The following is a 22,986-nucleotide window of genomic DNA, read 5'->3' as shown; positions in this document are numbered from 1 at the left end:
TTTACAGCATTATAAGTACAATCTTAAATTTATCTCTTACTCTATGGTTACAACATAACTCTCCTCTTTCTATAATCCTGCCTAATAATTAAAACCATAAATCATAAATTACTTTTTTCTGTTTTATGCAAAAAGTCCATAAGGGGTTTCCAGTCAGCTCATGAGTCTGATAGTGTTTTAGAATAGGCAACCATTACATAAAGCTGAGAATGATAAAAGCGCGCCAAATGCAAACTAAAAACCCTCGGTGTAAATGAGATCCCTCCCCCCGTAGAATCTCCCAAGTTCACAATCCCAGGTGCTCCTAATGGTTTCTGATGGTCTGTGGGAAAAGTCCTTGAACAGAGAACATAACCCAAACACATTCCATTGACATGAACCTAGATACAGAGCTTGGCACAAGGTTTCACAGCAGCTCCCTCCCAAACAGAAACACGCATCAGCGCCATGGCATGTGAAACGTTACGATGTATACTATACATTGAAACAGTGAACATGACATAAACATAGATACTGTCTTTTCTTTGATCAAAGAAGTCAGTTTAGCCCTCTCAGCAAATTCCATCATCTTCACCAACCATTTCTCCGTTGTGGGTAGTGCCATATGTTTCCATCTTTATGCATACAATAATCTTGCTGCAGTGATTATGTACAAAAACAAAGTTCCATGATGTTTTTCCAACTGTTTGTTCATCAATCCCAAAAGAAACACCTCTGGTCTCAATTGCATATTAATCTTGAAAATCCCCTGAATCAGTGTGTGTACTTCAATCCAGAATTTTCTAGCTTTTTTACACATTCACCAAACATGATAAAATGTCCCTTCTTGTTGCTCACATTTCCAATATAAATTTGAAGTGCCTTTATATATTCTAGACAATTTCTCTGGTGACATTTACCAATAGTACATCATTTTTAAAAAAATCTCTTTAAGATTGTAACATAGTCCATATATATATTAGAACCAACTTTTTAGCCCATTTTATCATACATTCTTTTACTTTTTCTGTTTCAAATTTTAATAAAAGTTTATAAATTTTAGCAATTACATGTTCATCATTTGTACACAATTCTACTTCACACTCAGTCTTACAACGTTCAAAACTATAAATTCTTTTGTCTACTTTAAATCTTTCTAATAATTATAAATAAGAGAACCATTGACAACCATATCCCTCTGCCACCAATTCTTCTCTTGATTTTTATTTTATATTCCTCTTAACAAAATTCTAGCATCTCATGATAAGTTAGCCATTTGTATTTGCCTATTATTTCTCGTCTATAAAATGGTTCTTGTGCTGAAAGCCTCAAAGGTGTTTTCGGGCACAACCTGGGTTTGTATCTATTCCATATTCTCAATATGGCATGTCTAACATAATGATTTTTAAAATCCACATTAACCTTAACTTTATCGTATCACAAATATCCATGCCACCCAAATCTCAGGTCATGTTCTTCTAACTCCAAAAGTCTTCTATTTCTCTGCAGCACCCACTCTTTCATCCAAACCAAACAGCAAGCTGCAAAATACAATTTCAAATCAGGTAGACCCAATCCTCCTCTTTCCTTTGCATCTTGTAACACCTTATATTTAACTCATGGTTTTTTTCCCCTGCCACACAAATTTAGATATATCTTTTTGCCACTGTTTAAATGGTGTGTCAGTTGTGAAAACAGGTATTGTCTGAAACAAAAACATCATTCTAGGCCAGACATTCATTTTTATCACAGAAATTCTCCCCAGCAATGACAGTTGTAGTTTCTCCCATCTTAAGTGGTCTTTTTAAACTTCATTCTATGTCTTAACATAGTTATTTTGAAATAACACACAGTTCATATTTGTCATAGTGATACCCAGATATTTTAACTTCTTCTCAGTCGTGAAACCTGTTTTTTTCATCATTTCTGTTTGATCTTTTTGGTTAACATCTTTGTCTTTAATAAACAGAAGATGAAGATTAATAATCTTGAAACCTGCTAATGCACCAAATTCTTTTAATTTGCCCATTAATATTTAAAGTATCTTCCAGAACCAACTTCAAGTCATCTGCAAAAGCCCTTAACTTATAAGTTTCTTTTTTAATCTTTACTTCCACAATCTTCTCATCTTGTCTTATATCTCTATTCAGTATTTCAAGAACCAAAATAAACAAGAGAAGAGACAGTGGCCATCCCTGTCCTGTTCCTTTTTGTATCTCACAGTGTTTTATTAGATCTCCATTAACAATCATTTGTGCTTTATTTGAGGTGTAATTCGATCTTGGTGTGAAAGTTGAAAGGTCCCCTGTGCAAGCACCAAGTCATGTCTGACCCTTTGGAGGGACACCGCTTTCATGACATTTCCTTGGCAGACTATAGCGGGGTGGTTTGCCATTGCCTTCCCCAGTCGTCACCTTCCCACCAAGCTGGGTACTCATTTTACTGACCTCGGAAGGATGGAAGGCTGAGTTGACCTGAGCCAGCTACCCGAGAATCCAGCTTCTGCTGGGATCAAACTCGGGTCGTGGGGAGTGTTTCGGTTGCAATATTGCTGCCTACCACTCTGCACCACATGAGGCTCTAATTTGATCTTATCCTATGTTATAAAGTTCTCTCCAGAATTAATATCTTCCAAAATATTTTTAAAAGTCCAACACATTTCTAACATTTTCCTTTAACTGTCTTTTAGGTAAAAACCTATGAATAAATTCTTGCAAATTATTTTCAGTCTATCAGCTGGAATCATTGTGAACAACTTGTAGTCATTATTCAATGATGATATCAGCCTATAGGTTCTTGTTAAAGTCAAATCTTGACCCTCTTTATGTATTAGTGCTATATTGGCCTCTTTCCAACTCTCTGGTATCTTTCCTTCATGTAGGATAGAGTTCATTGTATTTTGTAAAGGTTGTAGAAGTTCATCTTCAAGACATTTATAATAAGAACCTGATAATCCATCTGATCCAGACACCTTTCCTAGTTTAATCTTTTTTTATAGCTTCAGAAACGTCCCTTATTGTAATAGGTCCGTTTGTAATCAGTCTTTGTTCCTCTGTAATCCTTGGTAAATTCTGTTTCTTTAGAATTCATCTATTTTCTCTAGAGAGATGCTATATTGATGAAATGCTTTTTGTATGTCCTCGTCCATTAATACAGTATCTCCCTCTTGTAATTTCAACATCATTTTCTTTTCTTTTTCTTTTTGTAATTTATATCCCAGCCACTTCCCTGGTTTATCTGCAAACTTAATTTTTTTTCTTTACATAATTCATTTTTATTTCCATTTCTCTTACTGTTAACATAGATAATTGTTGTTGTAAAAGCTTAATTTGTTGAGAAATACTTCTCTGAAATTTCTTTAATTCTTCTTTTTTCTTTATCTAATACAAAATAGATAAAGGACGCGGTGGCGCTGCGGGTTAAACCGCTGAGCTGTCGATCGGAAGGTCGGCGGTTCGAAACCGCGCGGCGGGGTGAGCTCCCGTTGCTCGTCCCAGCTCCTGCTCACCTAGCAGTTCGAAAACATGCAAATGTGAGTAGATCAATAGGTACCGCTTCGGCGGGAAGGTAACAGTGTTCCGAGTCGTCATGCTGGCCACATGACCCGGAAGTGTCTATGACAACGCCGGCTCCAAGGCTTAGAAACGGAGATGAGCACCGCCCCCTAGAGTCGGATTCGACTGGACTTTACGTCAAGGGAAACCTTTACCTTTAATACAAAATAGCTTGTGTTTTCTCTTGACTCTTCTTGTTGAGTTCACTATTATGTTGTATAAAATAACCTCTAATAAAAGCTTTACTTGCATCCCAAACCGTTCTTAAATCAGTGCCTTTACCAAATTATTTTCAAAAAATTATTTTAATTTCTTTTTGCAATCCTGCACTATTACTTTGTTCTGTAGCAACATTTTGTTTAGTCTCCATATAAAAGAACTAGATTTTTTTTTGTAAACCAAACTCACAGGGCTATGATCTGAAAAAAGATTTGGTAAGATCTCTACTTTAGAAACCCTAGTGGCCAAGTTCATTGAAATCCAAATCATGTCCTCATTTGGGACATAAAGTCCCAGTATTAAAGTCTTAGTCCCATGTAAATTAACTTCCACCCCAACTAACCTACCATGCTCATCAGTTAGTACAAGTTCTGGTTTTAGTTGGGGATTTATATGCAAAATAATTGCTTCTCTTCTCTTCTCTTCTCTTCTCTTCTCTTCTCTTCTCTTCTCTTCTCTTCTCTTCTCTTCTCTTCTCTTCTTCCCTGCTGAAATAAATCTTCACCCAAATTTTTATAATTCAAATACTTTATGTCCTTTTTTCTAATATGACTCTTGTAGGCAGATTATATCTTGTTTTGTTTTTTTCAAATAATGATTTTTTTAATCTTTTGGGGAGCATTTGCTCCATTTATATTCCATGTTAAGCATTTGTAATCCATAATAAGGCCAAAAATATAGAAAAATGAATACCTGTAGCATCCAGTTCAGTATCATCCCTTTCTGTTTTGTGTTGCACCTGTTGGAGTTTTTGTGTAGTCTCCTCTGACATCTCCATTTGAATCTCCTCCAATTCCTCTTTAAATTTTTCTAGAAATTCCGTCACCTTCTGGACAGAATTCAGTCAAAATCTCTGCTGTTTAAAAGTAAAAACCACACGTTCCAATTTGTCCCATCGAAATGGAATCTTTTTCTGCTTTAATCTCTGAGTCAAAAAAGAATACTCTTTTCTCCTATGCAAAATTCTAATAGGATTTTTTTTAAGAACAACTACATCTGTATTATCAATCTTCAGTCTTACATTAAAATGCTGCTGCAAAACTTGATCCCTTGTCTTCTTCCTGACACAATGCACCAAAACATCCCTTGGAACCTTTCTTATTCTTTCAAATCTTGTGTTTATTCTATATACTTTATTGATTTCTGCCTCTGTATCCTCCTCATCCCAATCCAAAACATTTGCTAAAGCTTTAGTAATCTTTTCTCTAATACCTTCACCAGAATCCTCTGGGATTGTTCTAAATCTCAAACAAAATTCCTTCTCTCTCAATTTCAGTAGACCCCGATTATCTAGTTCTGTTTCCAACTCTCTGTCTATAACTTGTGTCTTGGTCTCCAAAATTTCCACTTTGTCACATCTCCAGACACTTGTTTTAGAGAGATTTCCATCTTCTTCTTCTTTTATCTCTTCTTTCATCTTTACAAGTCTTTTATCCATTCTTTTTTCAAAAGCTGTCAATTTAGTATCAAGTGATTCAGCTAACCTACTGGCCAATTGCTCAAACTTCTGAAGCCAATTTGGTATAATTCCTCCCTCTGCAGGTTTCCCTAGTGGTCCTCCCCTCCCCTCCCCTCCATTTTTGTCTCTTTTCTAGTGGTTGCTATTATACCTGGTGGATCTAGGTTCTGCTGTTGCATGGGATCCTACTCACCTCCAATTGTTAGTCAATATCTTTTATCCTCTGTCTACATGTCTGGCCTTATCGTAATCCATAAAAAGGAGGTACTCATCTGAAAACGTAAGAAGCTAGTTTGGATTCTATAAGACCACTCAACTTGAATTACATAACTCAGAATTAACTCTTTCTTCAGCAAACAGCTCAAAAGTATTCTGCTGGTTCAGAGCATCAAGAACTGCCACATTCAGATGAAAAAACCGTAACATTTTCTGAAGTATGACACAACTCATTGGTTACCACAAGGATTTGGAATTCTTGCTCAAACCTTTTCCAGACCTCAGCAGTTTTATGTGACAGAGTCAAAGAACAGGGAGCCTTAAAATACACCATTACTTAAAGTTAAACATTCTGCATCACCAGTCATATATTTCACTCCTCATAAAGAGGAGTATTATGGTTTAAATTATGATATTATTATTTAGTAAACAAATTATTATATTAAATTGTTACAATAGATACATTATTGTGTATCATAATTTATATTTTAAGGACCAGTAACAGTCAACAGCACATTTTAACTCACTCATATAATATAGTTCCTTACATTATTATAGATGTATCTCAAATATGCAGTCATTGCATTGAAGGAACTGAAATTCTGCAATATTCAAGACAGTATTTAATGGAAAAAATATTCGCTTTGACTGGAAAAAATTAAGTAGATTTTGTCCAGTGCTAAATAGCTTTTGCAGAAACAAGTATAAGGTTTTTTTAAAAAATGTGAGAAATTGTCAAACTAACTTTTGTTATATTTTTATTTTAGACATACAATGGTCAGAATGAGAATAATGAAGATTATGAAATCCCTCCTATTACTCCTCCTAATCTCCCAGATCCATCCCTCCTTCACTTGGTGGACCATGAAACTGGATATCATTCACTGTGCCACAGTCTCCCTCCAAATAGCCTGATACCAGCATATTCCTACCAGAATATGGATCTTCCTGCTATCATGGTGTCTAATATGTTGAGCCAAGATGGGCACCTCCTGTCTAGTCAGCTACCTACCGTGAGTAATTTTTTTTTGTGCCTTACTTTGTATACCTCTAGCATTCCATATGATGATCCCAGATATAATAGAATATAATTTAGCTGAGATGAGATAAATGTCTACTTATTTCTAAGATAAAAATCTGCTTTGGGTTTTATAGTTTTTAAAATTCAAGATATTCTTTACTATGACAAATGGAGGTTTTTAATTCTGTGCAGAGCTCATGGCTTATTTTAAGCACCAGTGTTGAGTAACTGGGTATTTCTGTCTTGCTGACTCAGAGATTTTTATTAATCTGTGATCTTGCATATTGTTTTGCTAACAAAACCTATCAGCAACATACATACAAATAAAACTTTTTATTATTTTGAATGTTCATAATGAAGGTATGAAAATTATGTCGCATATTTATAGAATCATAAGGTTAGAAGGAACCTTGGGGTTCTTTTAGTCCAACCCAGAGCAGGAATTCTCATACTTTCCCAGATGAATGTCTGTCCAACCTTTGGTTGACAGCCTCCAGTGACAGTCAGGAAATTCCTCTTTATTTTGAGTAAATCATAACTGAGCATGTTTTATGGTAATTGAAGGTGAATCATAAAAAAATAATAATTTGAGGGGTCTAATTGACTTTTCTGAAGCCATTTGCACAATCATACATAACAGTCTTTTCCATGTAATTTTGTGCCTTTAAACACCAAAACAAAAGTCTTGCTAAAAGCCAAGATGCCTTCGTGTGGTTTGTTTTGTTCTTTTTGTATATAATGCCATAAATATTGATTTTTGGTGGGAGCTCATATTTTTCTTGGCTGCTTTGGTTTAACTGGCAGAAAGAGAGATCTTTCCCAGTTTGCTTCTTTGAAGTTACATTTAATGGGGATGATGATGATGATTCAATCCACTCCTAGCTGAAGGCCCCTCTATTGAAGGTTATGGACTGAACTCTATCATGTTAGTCCAGTGCTAATTGGTAGGTAGATTTTTTCAGTTTCAGTCTAGGGCTGAAAAAGAGTGACTGGCCCAAAATCACTCAGCCAGCTTCCATATCTAAGGCAGGACTAGAACTTGGGTCTCCTTGTTCCTTAATCACTGCACTATACTGGCTATTATATATATTTATACCATCACATTAATCTAAGTTACTTTATGATTATGAAAGTGAACTTCCTCTGTAGCTTAAAGGATATGCTCTATGTTGGATAATTAACCTGATATTTGGAAAATGCCATACAAATAATTTTAATTTAGAGAACTTTTAATTTATTTTTTTCTCTTTCCTATTCTTATAAGGTATTATAAGGTCACTTTCTATCAGTGAAGTAGCTCAGCAGAATAGCCTAGAAATAGTAAAAAGAAGAACATTGAGAAAACAGAAAGAAATCAGGCCATAAGAACAGATTAGGATCTGTTCATCCCCACCCCCAGTCCCTTCACTGTACCAACTTCCATCAAGTTTTTTTCTGCTGGGGAATGCAAAATAGAATCAGGGTAAATTGGCAGTAATTGAAATGCTGAAGAAGCAAACTCAATATCCCAATCTGCTGGCCTATTGTATATTCAAAGTAGCCTAAAATAAAATGTTTGGATTACTGTAAAATAACACCTTTGGATTAGATGTTACTCTTTTGCATAAAATAGCAGCACAGGAATAATTTGTTAAATAAATAAATAAAAAGATATGGAACAGAACTGTTTAAAGAGCTTGTCCAGAGCTAAGATGAGAAAAAATACATGCTATATCAACTTTAGTCATGGCTTTATAAGCAATATGAAAATTATAGTTTGAGAAAAGTGAATGATTATTGGCTTCTGAGAATCTGACTAACTTGAATGCATCATTTGTTTATTTTAAACATTTATATTCCACTTCCTTATTATTTGGTAACTAATAATAAAGAAAGAAAGCTAATTATTTATAATAAAATAATATTATAGAAATGGGGAGAAATACAGTAGCAAAATAGCCCCGCATAAAATAATTCTAAACTGTCTTATAGTTAAATGATAAATAAAACTAGCACCTAAAAAAATAACATATGCTGATCAAAATAGTATAATAGTTGTATATTAGTCATGGTATGGGAAACTTTGGCTTTACTGGCTGGTATTGGGAAATCTTATCTCTCAGCCTAACCTACCTTTTAGAATTGTTCAACTGTTCAGGTTTATAGTAAACCATAGTATGTAAAGCTGAAATATAGATGGTTGTAGTAACCAAATTCACCATATCAGAAACTACCATTCAGAAACTGCCCAGAGACCCCCGAAGGGAGGAGATGGGTGGGGAAAAATTGGACAAATAAATAAATAAATAAATAAATGAGTAGCAGAATCCAACATTTGACTTGTTGAAATCAAAAAGGCAAATTATTTAAATTTTTTACTATCTATCTATCTCATCTTTACAGACCATATTTTGGAAAAATGCTTCACCTATTATAGGCTATTGTTGAGAGGGGGAAGTGTTCAGGGGGTTCCTGGAAAGAGAAATAGGAAGAGGCAAATTGCTTGAAAAAATAGCAATAAATAATAATGTATGAACTGGGAGAATCCTACCCCTTCACTAAAATCCCCTACATTTTCAGAGGCTCAATTTATTTGTGTTTAATTGAAGGAATTCAGCCAATACTTGCTCTGTTATGGCCATCTCCAACTCAACCGATACCTTTGTATGAAATCAAACATTACTTTAGTCTCCTCTTCAGCTGAGTTGATTAAACCATTCATTTCTGAGACAAAAGAGTCAATTTCGTATGAAAGATATTTTCCTCTCGGTTTAATTTAAAGTGCAGACCCAATGCCTGACCCCTATTTTCATAACGTGATAATTTTATCCTATGTTGATTGTCTCATTTTTGAGAAAAGATATTGCACTTATAAATCAGTTTCTAAAATATCCAAAGAAATGAGGAGAATGGGATTTATTAAGCATCTTCCACACATATGAAATACTTTATTTTGGAATAGTCCTTGGGAAATGTTCTGTATTTTATGGTTCTGTTTTACAAATGCAGCATCATGACAATAAATCAGAATTGAGCTGCAAGAAGATAAGAAGAGGGCTTAGTGTGCTGTAAGCGTAGAATAGGGATATTAAGATTTGTTTCCCCCTTGTAATGAAAATGAAAATCGAAAAGAAATCTGGGGAACTCCAAGTTTCCCAGCTGATTGTCAGTGGAGAGTGTTTTATTTTAAATGGTGCATCTGGAATGTTGATATATCCCTAAGGTTTTCAGCTGCAAAGTGGGTGTTAGGGAAGAAAATTGTCTTTCTATTTTAAGGCCAAAATAATTTTTCTCTCTTTCTGTCAAATATCTTTTTCCAAACCATTAACATTTCAATTTCTGATTAAATGTCGTGTCATAGTAAATCAGCCATTCACTCCTAGTATTTGCACCATATGTAGGCTAGGTAACATCTCTCCCAGTAATGTACCTGGAAATTCTCCAAGTGGCATTAATGTGATATATATTTTATCTGTTATTACATTTATACCCTCTCTTTCTATTTGTTTTACTCAAGACAGCTTACAACAATTAAAAACTGAAGTATAAAAAAATCAATACATGATTAAAATCAAAATTAAACTCAATCATTAAAATGATTAATAATTAAAAGGTCGGTGAAAGATTTAGCATCTTCTTCAATACAGGGAGAGTGCTAAACACATTTTTGCACATTCTGTGGTCTGGGAGCCATTTGGGAGAAGACTTATTCCTGCATACCTGGTACTTGAGCATCTGGTAGTAGAAACATATTCAGAAGGGTCACCATTACTGATCTAAATAACCAAGCAGATTTATAATGGAAGAGGCATTGCCGCAGAGAATCAGACTCTAAACCAGGTGTCCTAAAAGGTTAACACCAGCACCTTAAACAATTGTGTGATACACAATTGGAAAATTGGCATATCTTTTAAGTAGGGGCATCACCTACCTTTTAGAATTGTACCCTGTACCATGAACTGGTCAACAGTTGTCAGCCTTTCAGAGTAGGCAAGGTCAGGAAACAGGAGTCATTAAGAGTCTTGGAATGTACTTTAAAGTGGTTAGGGCAGTGTTTCTCAAACTTGGCAACTTTAAGATGTGTGGACTTCAACTCCCAGAATTCTCCAGCCAGCATGAAGTCCTCATTGGTCTAGAGGTTGCTGGCTTGGGAATTCTGGGAGCTGAAGTCCACACATCTTAAAGTTGCCAGAGTTGAGAAACACTGGGTTAGGGCATTGTAACAGAACCTTAGAAGACTATATAAGGCTATCTCTACTTCAAATTATGCCTACCACAGTCAAGGCAGACCTGTTTTGAGTTTCTTTCTCACACTTTCTACTTCCCCAGGAATGAGATACATTTTTCATAACAGCCGAACAATCTGGCTTCTACATTTTGCATCAATTGCAGTTTCCAGGCACTTTTGAAGAGCAGCCATACTTCATTATATAATATCACCATACATTTGCCTTGTTTTATTATCACAGTCTTTTCCTCCAAAAATGTTTAAATGCTTAATATGTTGAAACGTATTTCCTAAGCAAGGTAGCATCATGCCATCCAAAGAGAGTGTCTTACCTTTTACCAATAAATGTACACTGCACAGTCCAAAATATAGATAGATCTGTTAATGTTTGTATACCTGTATATTTGTGTGTGCAGTAGGTTGTATGATATAAAATGAAGCATTTCCTCTTAGAGCTTATTCTATTTCAAAAATTTGTGTTTGAAATAAATATATCTGCTAAGCATAACATAACAATTTTCAGCTGGCTGAAATCTTAGGGTACTTCCTTTCATAGGATTTCATAGGTTTGATAGATTTTAACAGTTCTGGAGCTGTGAGGAACAATATAGCCAAGGCTTCTGCCTATTGCTACACCCCTCCTGCTTTCCTACTAAAACTAGGAAGAGTTTTGGTTTGGCATAGGTAACCAATGGATAGTTGATGAACATTGTAGTACAAGAGGTGGACTGCATCCTCTTTTGGGATTATAAGGAGGTGCTGCTAGGTATGCTACCAACCTGGTACCTCCAAATCTTCAGAATTTTATTCTGAAAATTCCTCGGTACCATAGTTATCGTGTCTGCTGACTTGGAATTCTAGAAGTTGTAAAGCGAGCTATAGTAGGAGGCAGAGGATGGGCTGCACACAGGGAGTGTAGGAGTGATGTCCTATGCTCCACCCCTCTGCCTACATCCCTGATTACTAGTTATTGAACCTTAGGTGGCTCTGGACTCCACCTGGTGCTGTTTAATGTCAGGTTGGCCTCTAATAAAGCTTACCTCATCCAGGATTTGATCCTGGTGGAGAGGGCCACCCTGGTGTGTATTACTGAGACATGGTTGGGTAAAGAGTGGGGAGTGCCTCTTGCTAAAATGTGCCCAGAGGGGTTTGGGGTGTGACACCAGCTGTGATTCCAGGGGTGGGGTGGGGTTACTATTGTCTCTTAGAAGATGATAAAGGTTGTCAGGTGCACCGCCCCGCAAGTAGCTGAATGTAAGACCTGACTTGTGAGGCTGGGCCTGAAGGATCAGTGGGGAGTTCTGCTATTGTACCAGCCTTCCTGCTACATAGCAGCCTCCCTGCCTGCTCAGCTCAAAGCCGTCTTGGGCTGGTGATAGAGTTTCCCAGAATTATGGTCCTGGGGGATTTCAATCTGCCATTCTTGGGGTTGGGCTTGGAGGCAGTTTGGGAGTTCATAGCCTCCATGACAACCATGGACCTTACCAGCTTATTGTGGGGCTGATCCACAGGGACAGGGGGCACACATTGGATCTGGCTTTTATTTCAGGGTGGTGGCTATGTGATCTGGAATTGGGGGATGTTGCCATCTGTCCCTTATCACAAACAGATCACTACCTGGTATCTCTGGAGTTTACCATAGCATCCTCCCCACTCCTATTTGAGGCAGGGCCTATTTGATCAGCCCACCTAAAGCACTTAATGGAACCCATTGGGTTTCAGAGAGAGTTTGGGGTTTTTCCTGAGGTTTTGATACATGGTTTGACTGAGACATTGGTCGCCACCTGGAATGAGGTAGCAGCAGCAGCCTTAGATCAGATTGTGCCTATGCAGACTCTCTCTGGGAACAGATCTCTAGTTTTCAGAGAGCCTTAGGAGGATGAAGCAACAAAAGAGATGCCCAGACTGCCACTGGAAAACTAGAAGCAAATCAGACCAGACATAGGTGAGAACCTATTTTAGAGCCTACCTTATGACAATAAGGGTGGCAAGAAAAGCTTATTTCTGTGCCCTTACTGTGTCCTGTATTGGCTAGCAGCCCTGTTCAGGGCGATCCAGTATCTTCTGGAGGGATTGGTGGAGCATCTTTGGGGTCGCTTTGAGGATTATTCTTGACATCTGGTAGATAAAATTGCTCAGATTTTCTCTGAGTTGGATTCCAGCTGGCAGGTCCTATGGAGGTGACTGAGGCACAGTTTTGTGATGTTATCTGGGAAGAGTCTGAGCCTTTTAGTCCAAAGGAAGTGGACAGGATCCTCGGAGCTGTAGATGCAACCACCTGTGTATTAGATCCATGCCCTGCCTGGTTGGTCAAGGCTGCCAGGGAGGGAACATATGGGTGGATCCATGTGGTGGCAAATGCATCTTTGAGAGAGGCTCCTGGCTCTGAAAGAGGCAGTGGTGCACCCCCTCCTCAAGAGGCCATCCTTGGATCCAGCTGATCTGGACATTTTCATCCAGTCTCCAACCTTCCCTTCTAAAGGAAGGTTTGAGAAGGTGGTCAGCCTCCACCTTCAGAGGGCCCTGGAGAAAGCGGATTATCTTTCCAGTCAGGATTCAGACTGGGGTATAGTATGGAGACAACTTTGGTTGATGACCTGTGGCAAGCTCAGGGTGGGGATGGTGCATCCATCCTGGTTGTCCTTGATCTCTTGGTGGCATTCAGTACCATTAACTATGGTATCCTTCTGGATCAGCTGAGAACGTTGTGGGGGGGGGGTGTACCATTCTGCAGTGGTTCTTCTCTGAAGCTGTTTCCAGTTGGTGTTGGTGGGAGGAGAGCAGCTGAGTCCTGGGCCCCTGCTTTGTGGGGGTGTCTCAGGACCTTACCCCCTCCTACCTTCTTTTCCATATCCACATGAAACTGCTGGGGGAGATCATTTGTCAGGCGAGGTATCATCAATATGCTGATGATGCCCAACTAAACCTTTCTGCCCCTGGCCAGCCAAGTGAAATAGTCAAGATTCTTTCCCAGTGCCTGGAGGCTGTAAAGGTCTGGATGGGGAAGAATAGGTTGTGGCTCGACCCTGCCAAGACTGAATGGTTGTAGGTTTTCAGACCCCCAGATCCAGGAGTTGGAGGCTTTCCATCTTTGGGTGTAGATGGAGTGACACTACCCTTTTCAGACTTGGTGTGAAATTGGGATTCTCCTGGACTCACAGTTCCTGCTAGAAAAGCAGGTGGCAGCTATAAGGTCTCTGCACAACTGTGCCTTGTGTACTAGTGCCCATTCCTGGAGTAGAAGACCCTGCTCATGGTCACTCATGCCTTAGTTACTTGCCTATTGGACCATCCAACATGCTCTACATGAGATGCTAGGAGTCGGGGGGGGGCATATAAATAAATAAATTAAATTAATAATAAGGTGGTCCTTGAAGATCATCTGGAAGCTTCAGGTGGTCCATCTCATTATGCCCATGTAACACTGCTATTCTGTGAGCTTCACTGGCTCCCAATAGGCTTCCTGGTGCAATTCAAAGTGTTGGTTATCACCTTTAAAGCCCTACATAGCATAGGACCAGGTCACTTGAGGGACTGCCTTCTCCCAAGAACATCTCCCTGCCCTGCATGTTCCCACAGGGAGGGAATGCTCCAGGTTCACTCTTTTAAATTTTGCCACCTTATGGGACCTAGGAAGCATGCCTTTTCTGTGGCTGCCCCTGTTCTCTGGAACAGTCTCCTCCCTGATACAAAACAGGCCCCAACTCTTCTCACCTTTAGGAAGGCTGTTAAGATCTGGCTTTTCCCCCAGACATTACGGGACAGTTGAACGTTGTGTTAAGGTACTTGGTCACCATTGGTATATTTTGTATTTTATATGTATATATTCTATATGTTGGTTTATTGTTTGTTTTTTGTTGTTGTATACTGCCCAGGGTCACATTGTTTGAGTCTGATAAACAAACAAATAAATAAATAATCCCAAAATATCTGAAAGGCACCTGGTAGGGAAAGCTGTCCTAGAGTGTTGGCACTTCCTTATAGTTAAATTACTTTGCATATTTGTGCCTCTTATCCGATGAATCTTCAGAACATTACACACTAATGAATACATAATTCTCACAATAACTCTTATATAAGAAGAGAGAATAACTGTCCCTCTTTTATGGAAAGAAACATACGGAAATACACTAGCTGACCTAAACGTAGAAAGGCTTAGGAACAAATAAATGCATGAATAACCAATGCACTGGTAAAACTTGGAATAGATCAATTGATTCCTCTAACTACCAGCTGTGTTGCTTAAGGCATTATTCTGCCTTAAACTGAAGTTCACTGAACTGCACAGAAGTAACTGTTTGCTGGATATGGTAAGTGTTTTCAGAAAGAAGTCTTTAACTACATGCATATGTGCAGTTGTTTACGTTAACATACCTACATGTAGAGAATTGATCTTAACCTCTGTTTTGTTTGTCAATTTTTTTCATGATGTTGGAGTTTATTACTTTTATACTACTATAAGTAGTATATTCCTGAGCTTTTCAAATAGTTTCATTGGGAATAGAAACTGAAAGCAATTAGAAATACATGAAAATAGGACTAAATTCTTACAGTATAATGGTGTTATTAAAATCCATTGAAACAGTGGCTAATTTTCCAAATAATGAGAACACAGAAATAAATCTCAACAAAATACTAGTAGTCCGTAACAGAATAAGTTAAAATTACTTGCTGACTTAAAATGAAGCTGCACATAAGGAAAGATAGGAAATGTAGAGTAAGATAATGCATGTTTAAGTTAAATTTATGTTAAGGAAGCTTATCTGTGGTTTGGTGTGAATTGAGAAAATGTGCTTTATGATGACAATCTAGAAGTGGAAACTGTAAACTAATGTTGCTTCATTCACTGTTTTTTCTGAATTTAATGATGGCTCTGATCACTCAGAGCCATCACTAAATTTCTAGAACTTGCTGCAACACACGTAGAAATAGATTTAAATAACAAGTCAATCATTTTCATTTTCTGCCCTTTTAGCAGAGAAGTAGATCTAAACCAGTTTTCTTTCATTAAGTGTTAAAACATGGCATGCAATTTTAAAATATGAAGTCTTAATCAACATGGCCATTAGTGGTGAATACTTAAATAACTTAGCAGACCACCAGTTGCTGACTTCTGTGCTGATTCGTAATGTGTTTTGTTTGGTTTTGCTTAGCATGATGTGATTCATGGTTTGTGGCATAGTGTGTTCCTTTTTTAAAACATTTTATTTAGCATGTCATTCAGCTCAGCCAATGATTTATTCAAGAAATGCAAAATGTAGACCCAGTTAGTGTCTTTGGAACTGATCAAAATTAATCCAAGTGTGAGAAGTTAGGCACTCAGAGGATTGTGATATAAGCTTCTGGAGGGTCATGAATTAAGGTGAAAATCATATGCAACATGGGAAAAAATTATACTATATGGAAAAGGAATTATGCATGAATGAACACATGTCAGATTTTGTTCAAAATATCCAATTTGTTCAAGCTATCAGACATTATTTTTGCAATTCCTATTCCTATGACTTAGTCTTGTGTAAACCCAGGTAAGTGAATGGAGGATGTGCAGCAAGAGTGTTAAATGGAATTGAATGTCTTGTTAATTTCTGAAACTTTCAAAATTTTCCAGAAAACTAAAAATTTATATCCTACCTTTTAGCTACTGCTCTACACCTGTGAAACCTTTCATCCCCAGTGACTGTGAGATGTGAAGAAAGTTAATGTTCTTTTCGTTAAAGTAAAGGGAGTGCAGCCAATCCTTTGACCACATCCTGCTGTATTGGTTAAAAAAGCAACTTTCATTCTATAAATACTCTGCATATACCAAGTTCTCATTATGAAGGAACAAAGTGAGGAGGAAGTTCACCAGTTGAGGTGTAGCCACAGATGATAATGTATTTCTTTCTCTTCTTGAGGCCTTGCTGATACTGAAAGCTATTACAACAGATAAATTATTCTGGGCCCACTCAAGTTTATTTTTAAGACCATAACATTAGCCTTCCTGGCCCTGATACACAAGATGTTCTACTAGATGGCATTTATAATATCTGTGCTTCTTTGTTGGAAGCAGATATGGGCAACATGCTGAATTTCACTGTTATTTAGTACACTGGAGCTGGGAACTGTTAGGGACTCTGCAAACAGAAGGGGTTTTTTTGCTAAGTTGGAAAAATGTTCATTTGACTTTCCTAAATTGGATTATTTGGGTTACTGGATATATACAGAGAACATACAAATGGATCCTGCAGAAGTACAACAAATATAAAAGTACAACATCATACAAAATGTGAATGAAAAGGTTGTCCAGCATTCTCTGAGCTTTGCAAATTTTTACTCAAAGTTCATCTCTAACTTTGCAGAGCATACAAGACCACTTTTTCAGCTTCTAAAAAGGGATGTAAGTTCAAAAGCCCTACTCAAGAGCAAACAGTATTGCAGGACTTGAAAATCCTTTTTTCTTCTCAGCTGCTGCTCAGACATCCTGACACCTCTCCTCCCTTTATTTTACAGACATGTCAGACACAGTGTTAGGAGACATTCTCCTCCAGGCTCTGGAGGTAGGGGTGGGGTGGGATCCCTGTCATTTGCTTTTTCTTCTGGATTGCTTCTTCCAGATGAAAGGAGTGGTGGCATTTTCAATAGAATTGGTTGCAGGGTCCTAACAGTGGAGAGCTTTCCTACAGGGAGCAATCAGTGTGAATCTGAGTATTTATTTATTATTATTTATTATTCAAATATAATTACCGCATGAGTATGATCTTCCACACTCATCCCTACCTACTACAATTCTAAAACCAAGCAACCTTACCTCCTCCCCAGAGATTAGACCTTCCAGAAAGGTTGGGAGCAGGGAGACAGGCAGTAGATTTGCTAGATCAAATTAGGTTACAACAACAGATGGCATATGTCAGGTCTCAGATGGATGTTCTCCAGAGAGTTCCACAGAGTGATTCTTTGCATTTCTTTATGCATGATGGATAGTTGTTTCATAATGATCATGTATATGCTCCCTTTCCTTGAAGGAAATAAGCATTGCAATAAAATTGTTGGACCATGGGGGAATGTTTAAAATTTTGCACTGAGTACTCAGAGAGTTCTAGTGGCCAAGAGTGACAGCAGAAGTCAATGATTATGTTTCATCTTATATTTGTCACTGGGCCAAGACTGTTTCTGGAAGGCCAGATGGTTTACTTTGGACCCTTCTTTCACCATGGGACTGTGGGATTCTGTTTCAATTGATTTCATTTCTGAACTTCCCCCTCAACAGGGTTATGTGATCATTTGTGTGGTAGTCAATTTGTTTACCAAGACAGCTCATTTTATTATTAGGACAGTACTTGAGGTGTCTGTACTCTTGTTTCTTGCAGAATTTGCATATAACAACTCAATACGTTCATCCATAGGCACGTCTCCTTTTCAAGTAGTCTGTGGCTACCACCCCACATCTTGCCCTCCAGAACTCCGGCATCTGCTGTTCCTTATGCTTTCTGCATGAGAGATAATCTGCTCAACAATTTCAAAGGAACAGCTAGATTTGGCAAAGGTTGTATACAAGTTGGCCACAGGCACACACAGGCAAGAGGGAACTAAGATTACAGTGGGCTTTGGTGTGGCTTTCCACCAAGTTTTTACCTTCTACCTGTCTGCCTGAAAAACTGGAGTCAAACTTCCCAGTTGCCCAGCAAATTAACCCAGTGGTTTTTTATTTGCGATTAACTGCTTCTATGAAGATTCATTCAGTCTTCCATTAGGCACTGCTGATTCATGAGGAGCCCTCATGGCCCTTGCATTCTAAAAATGCTTTTCCCTCCCCCTCTTGTACTGGTGGACAGGAAAGATGATTATGAAGTGGAGTATACCTGATTTGAGATGCAGGAGAAAATGACTGGAACATCTGATTCACTGGAAAGGCTACCCTGAATCTGAGAGGTTCCGTCTGAATTCATAGGATAGGAATCCTTCCTCTGGATTATTTTCCACAATTGTGTGAATGTGCTTTTAACTTTGGTCTATGCTTTCTAATGAATGATTAAAGGTGCCCAAAGCTTCAACTTAGAAACAGAACCATGGCTAAGTTTTGTACAACATATTACGGTAGGATGACTAATATTTAGATGATCCAGACTATTAAACCATAACATGATTTATCTGTTTCTGCTTGACATGTTACATGAACAAACAAGATTGTATTTCTTTTACTGACATTTAGCATCTTGTATGAGTAGTCCTGGCCATGGTTATTCATGGTCATTCATACCAGCCAACCCAGGGCTTTCAAAGTAGGCAAGGTCAAGAAAGAGGCATGGCAGGAATTCTAGGAATGCTGTAAAGTAGAATAACAGAATCGTGAAAGCCTGTCTACTCCATCTTATACCAAACAGAATCAAGGCAGGGACTGAGAAGTATTTTCTGAAAAACTCCCCTTAATGATGCACCCATTCCTCATCAAGGTGAGGTCCACATTCCTTCACAAAGGCTAAGAGAGATCCAGTGATAAGGAATATATGATTACATGGCATGTTACCACATTTGTTTGCTTGTTTGTTTGTTTATTCCTCTAGCTCCAGCTCTCATTTTTTTTTACCATTAAGAAAAAGAGAGAGTTTAGTTTACTGTGGAGGCCCACCAGTAAGCCGTTCAGTGGCAGTGCATTGAAGCACTATCGTATTTTACACCATGTATGTGCAACAGATAGCATCAACTTCAGCACTGCGTTAGAAATCTTTATTTATTGATTGATTGATCAAATTTAGCCACCACCCATCTCCTTCAAAAGAGGGACTCTGGGCGGTTATCTTGTCTTTTGGACAATTGTAGTGGTGCACAGTTCATGCAAACTGTATAATAATCGTTGCTTGGTAGAACATGTACTGACACAGTCACTATGGTGAGGTGTAAAACTGCTTCTTCATGCAACTTCTTGGTGTAAACTAGTATTTTAATATTATCCAGTGTCGTTGAGTAATATCTGTTCTCCTCTTGTTTTAATGATTTTTTTTTTAAAAAAACTGTGAGCCGGCAGTAATTTTTTCCCCGTTTTTATACAGCAGTTAATACATATAGTTGCTTTAAAAAAATAATAAATAGTGAAAACAATGATTGTATTCATTTTAGTTTTATGTGGTACCTCCTGGGATTTAGCTTATGGCATTATTTTATTACTGGGTTTTGTTTTTTGTTTTTAAAATCTGGTTCAGAAAGAACATCCAGGCAGTATAGACAAAAGCTCCCATCTTCCTGCAGAAACTGAAATGTTGCTTCCCTGAGTTACAGTGTTTAAAAACAACTATAAAGTGCAATGAGAAAAAATTACCATGGAAATATAGCAATACAGTTCCCGGGCCTATTGCTGGTGACGGTTGCAATAAAGCAGAACGCAGAGCTACTCAAATCAAGCTGCAAAACAAATTGAATTCCAAATTAGTAGCCTTACGAAAATAAACAGAGGTAAATGTTGAGCACTGAGTATATGAAATGTAACAGCAGACACTGTTGACAATGGGAACAAGTGAATAATGTTAAGTGTGCTGAGCTTTCTCTGTAATTCTGTGAATTGGACCTTCTCCATTTCAGCAGGATTTTTACCTTTTTTGGTTATAAGGTATTTGAAATTCTGCTCATTAATATTTCTCTGTTTAAAAACTAAATATAAGTCAGTAGTAAGGAATACTCATAATGCAATCAGATTTGAAGCTGCTTTTCTTCGTATTAATCGGAGGCCAGTCGGCAATCCTCTGCTAGTGTTTTTCTCAGAGGCAATAAATGAAAGAAATATGTCTTTTTAAATTTTATAAAACTCAAAGAAATGGTTTTAAACAGCTTTTCTTCACCTCCTATAATTATTTATTTTCAAACAGTCCTTCAGGGTAATGTTCCGTTTTCTTATTTCACACTCCTTTTTCTCATAAATGAACCATCACTTCAATAAATCATTATGAAAACAGAGACTAACACAAACCCTGAAAGGTTGAAAGATTTATGTAACACATTTATGTTTTCCATTTTCTCATTCTGGTACTCTGCTGCTAAAGCTAAGCTAATAAAAGCTGCTATTAATATTTCCTGTTGCCTAGCAACCACAGAGAGGGAGTAATAGCTATAGCTAGAAAAATAGATGACCGATAAGGAAAAATTCAATTCTTTTATTATCTCAAGGGAAAATGGGCTTTTACTGGAACATTATGATGTACGAGTACAAAGTTGAATACAAAGGATTTTTCTCATTTTTAAAAAATGAACATTATTTTACCTTTGCTAACTCTCTTTAAGTTGTCCTCCCTCTTTCCCAGTTTAACTGAACAGCCCCCACTAATATTCTCATTGTAATTAATTTGGCATGTTCATTTGGAAACTTTTCTTTCTCTCTCGCTCTCTTTCCCTTCTTCCCCCCTCTTTCTGTTCTTTTTCTTTTTTCTTTTTAACCTAGGGGTGTGCAATTACTTGCTTGTTATATTTTTCTCCAAGCTGAAATTTGCAACATGACATCTAGTTGTTTTTATGTGTTAAAAATATATCATTCTCAACAGCAGAAATAAATGGTTGAGTGAAACTACTTTTTCTTTGTTATGCATTCAGGGTGAATGTGTTTGTGTCTTCTACGACAGGTTTTACTTGACCTAAGTCACTTCTGTAAACTGTGAAAGATACTTTTGTGATATTTGAAATCCATCTACAGTATAGTGGGGAATGATAAAGGACTGTATTCAAAATATTTATTATCCCTTACTGGCTCAAGAGAAATGCTGGCTTTCAAACTCCACAGAATTCTTATGTCGATGAAGATTCTCAGTCATCCAGGTGGAATTGTCTGTAGGCTGAGTCATGGCAACTGGATTTCTTTCTTTTTGGTAGAAACGTTTCGCTGCTTGTCCAAGCAGCTTCTTCAGTCTGGGCCAAGGTTGGTAAGGGGACCCCATATATGTCTTCCAGGGTGGCTGCATTGTCCCTACACCTGAATGGCTGTTAATTGTGCCATGGAGGTGTGGATTGTCTTTGTGATGTCTTACTCCTAGAGCCTTTGTTCATCCCCAAGTGGATCGTTAAGAGTGGCCTTCCTGGTGGTCTTAATCTTCCTGGGGACTGATGAAAGGGCAGCATGAAAAATGGGGGACAAGTTGTGTCTGAGGCCTCTGCCTCTATTGAGGGAAGGATTTTCCACTTTGGCATGAATAGATTCATTAACCGCTCTCTCAAACCACCTATCTTCTCCGTCCAAAATGTGAACATTGTTGTCCTCAAATGAGTGTCCTTTTTCTTTTAGATGAAGGTAAACTGCTGATTCTGGTCCTGTGGTGTTGCTCCTCCTGTGTTGGGCCATCCTCTTGTGTAAAGAATTCTTCCACAGAATTCTTATTTAAACCTCTGTGTACATGTAGTTTAATCGACAATTATCACTGGAGGTAAATGAGAAGCAACTTTTTTCTATCCATAGTCACTCCATGTACTGTAGGGTTTTCTAGGCCATAAGGATGTTCTTAGGAATGTGCTGAAGTCTCCTTGGTTTGTTGTGTCAGGAGACTTCAGTGTCAATGAAGCTGCCCAGGAGCAGCTAAGGACATTGTGGTCTCCATATCAGTTAATGTCTGGCTTCACTCATTTAGCAGGGCATACTCTGGATCTGTTTTTCTCTGTTGCTGACAGTGATCTGGGAATGAAGGACATTTCAGTAGTTCATTTGCTAATGAGATTTAGCCTTATTGGGATTTGGAGTCTCTGCAGGGTGGCAGACTAGTAAAGACAATCGGATCTAGATGGCCAGTAGATAGGAATAGTTTCCTGAAATCTCTTGGATATCTGAATTCTGTTGTACTGGATATTCTCCACCATATTCTATTCTTGTCCAAGATTTAGCTCAAGTTGTTTCTTGAAGAGGCTTCAGGTCTGATCCCAGGGTAGGGATTGTTGTGTTCCATTGATAAAATAGATGAATTGGTTACTGGCCTGTTGTCAGGCACAATAAGACCATATTTTGAAAGAAAGCTCCTGGATTTTAAGTTCTGTAGAAGATAACCTTTTTTTGGTGCCACAACAATCAGAGGTAGTCTTGACAGAAACCTGGGAGAAGATGTCTCTTTGATAAATGCTCTCCTGCTCTAACGTTTTCCTTAGGAAAATGCATCATTTTTCAGTTAAGATGTTTATTGCAAGTTATGAAATGGTAGTGGAAGCAAATAACAATACAGCATTTCTATAATCTCCTCTTGTCCCGACTAACCAAAACCTTAGAGGTTTTAGCTTTTGAGATGCGTTCTGTGTAAAGGCTTTTAATGAAAACACAATGCAAATATTTCATTTTAATACCTTATCAAATAGCTTGATAAAATGATGTCTTCCCACCATTGGTTGTGCATAT

General features: G+C 37.7%; 1 protein-coding gene across 3 annotated transcripts in view; it reads left to right on the top strand.

The window, feature by feature from the left end:
- TOX2 (TOX high mobility group box family member 2) overlaps nt 1-22,986 on the top strand; it is a 259,168-nt gene that overhangs the window by 131,264 nt on the left and 104,918 nt on the right. For all 3 annotated transcript variants that reach the window (XM_063297236.1, XM_063297234.1, XM_063297235.1), the window contains one exon: nt 6,195-6,440. In XM_063297236.1, coding sequence (XP_063153306.1) covers nt 6,195-6,440 — 246 coding nt within the window. The remainder of the gene's footprint in view (nt 1-6,194; nt 6,441-22,986) is intronic.

This window comes from Candoia aspera, chromosome 3, assembly GCF_035149785.1.
Source record: "Candoia aspera isolate rCanAsp1 chromosome 3, rCanAsp1.hap2, whole genome shotgun sequence".
Taxonomy (NCBI): Eukaryota; Metazoa; Chordata; class Lepidosauria; order Squamata; family Boidae; genus Candoia; species Candoia aspera.
Note: the sequence above shows the minus strand (reverse complement) of the source record. Positions and strands in the feature narration are given on the sequence as shown.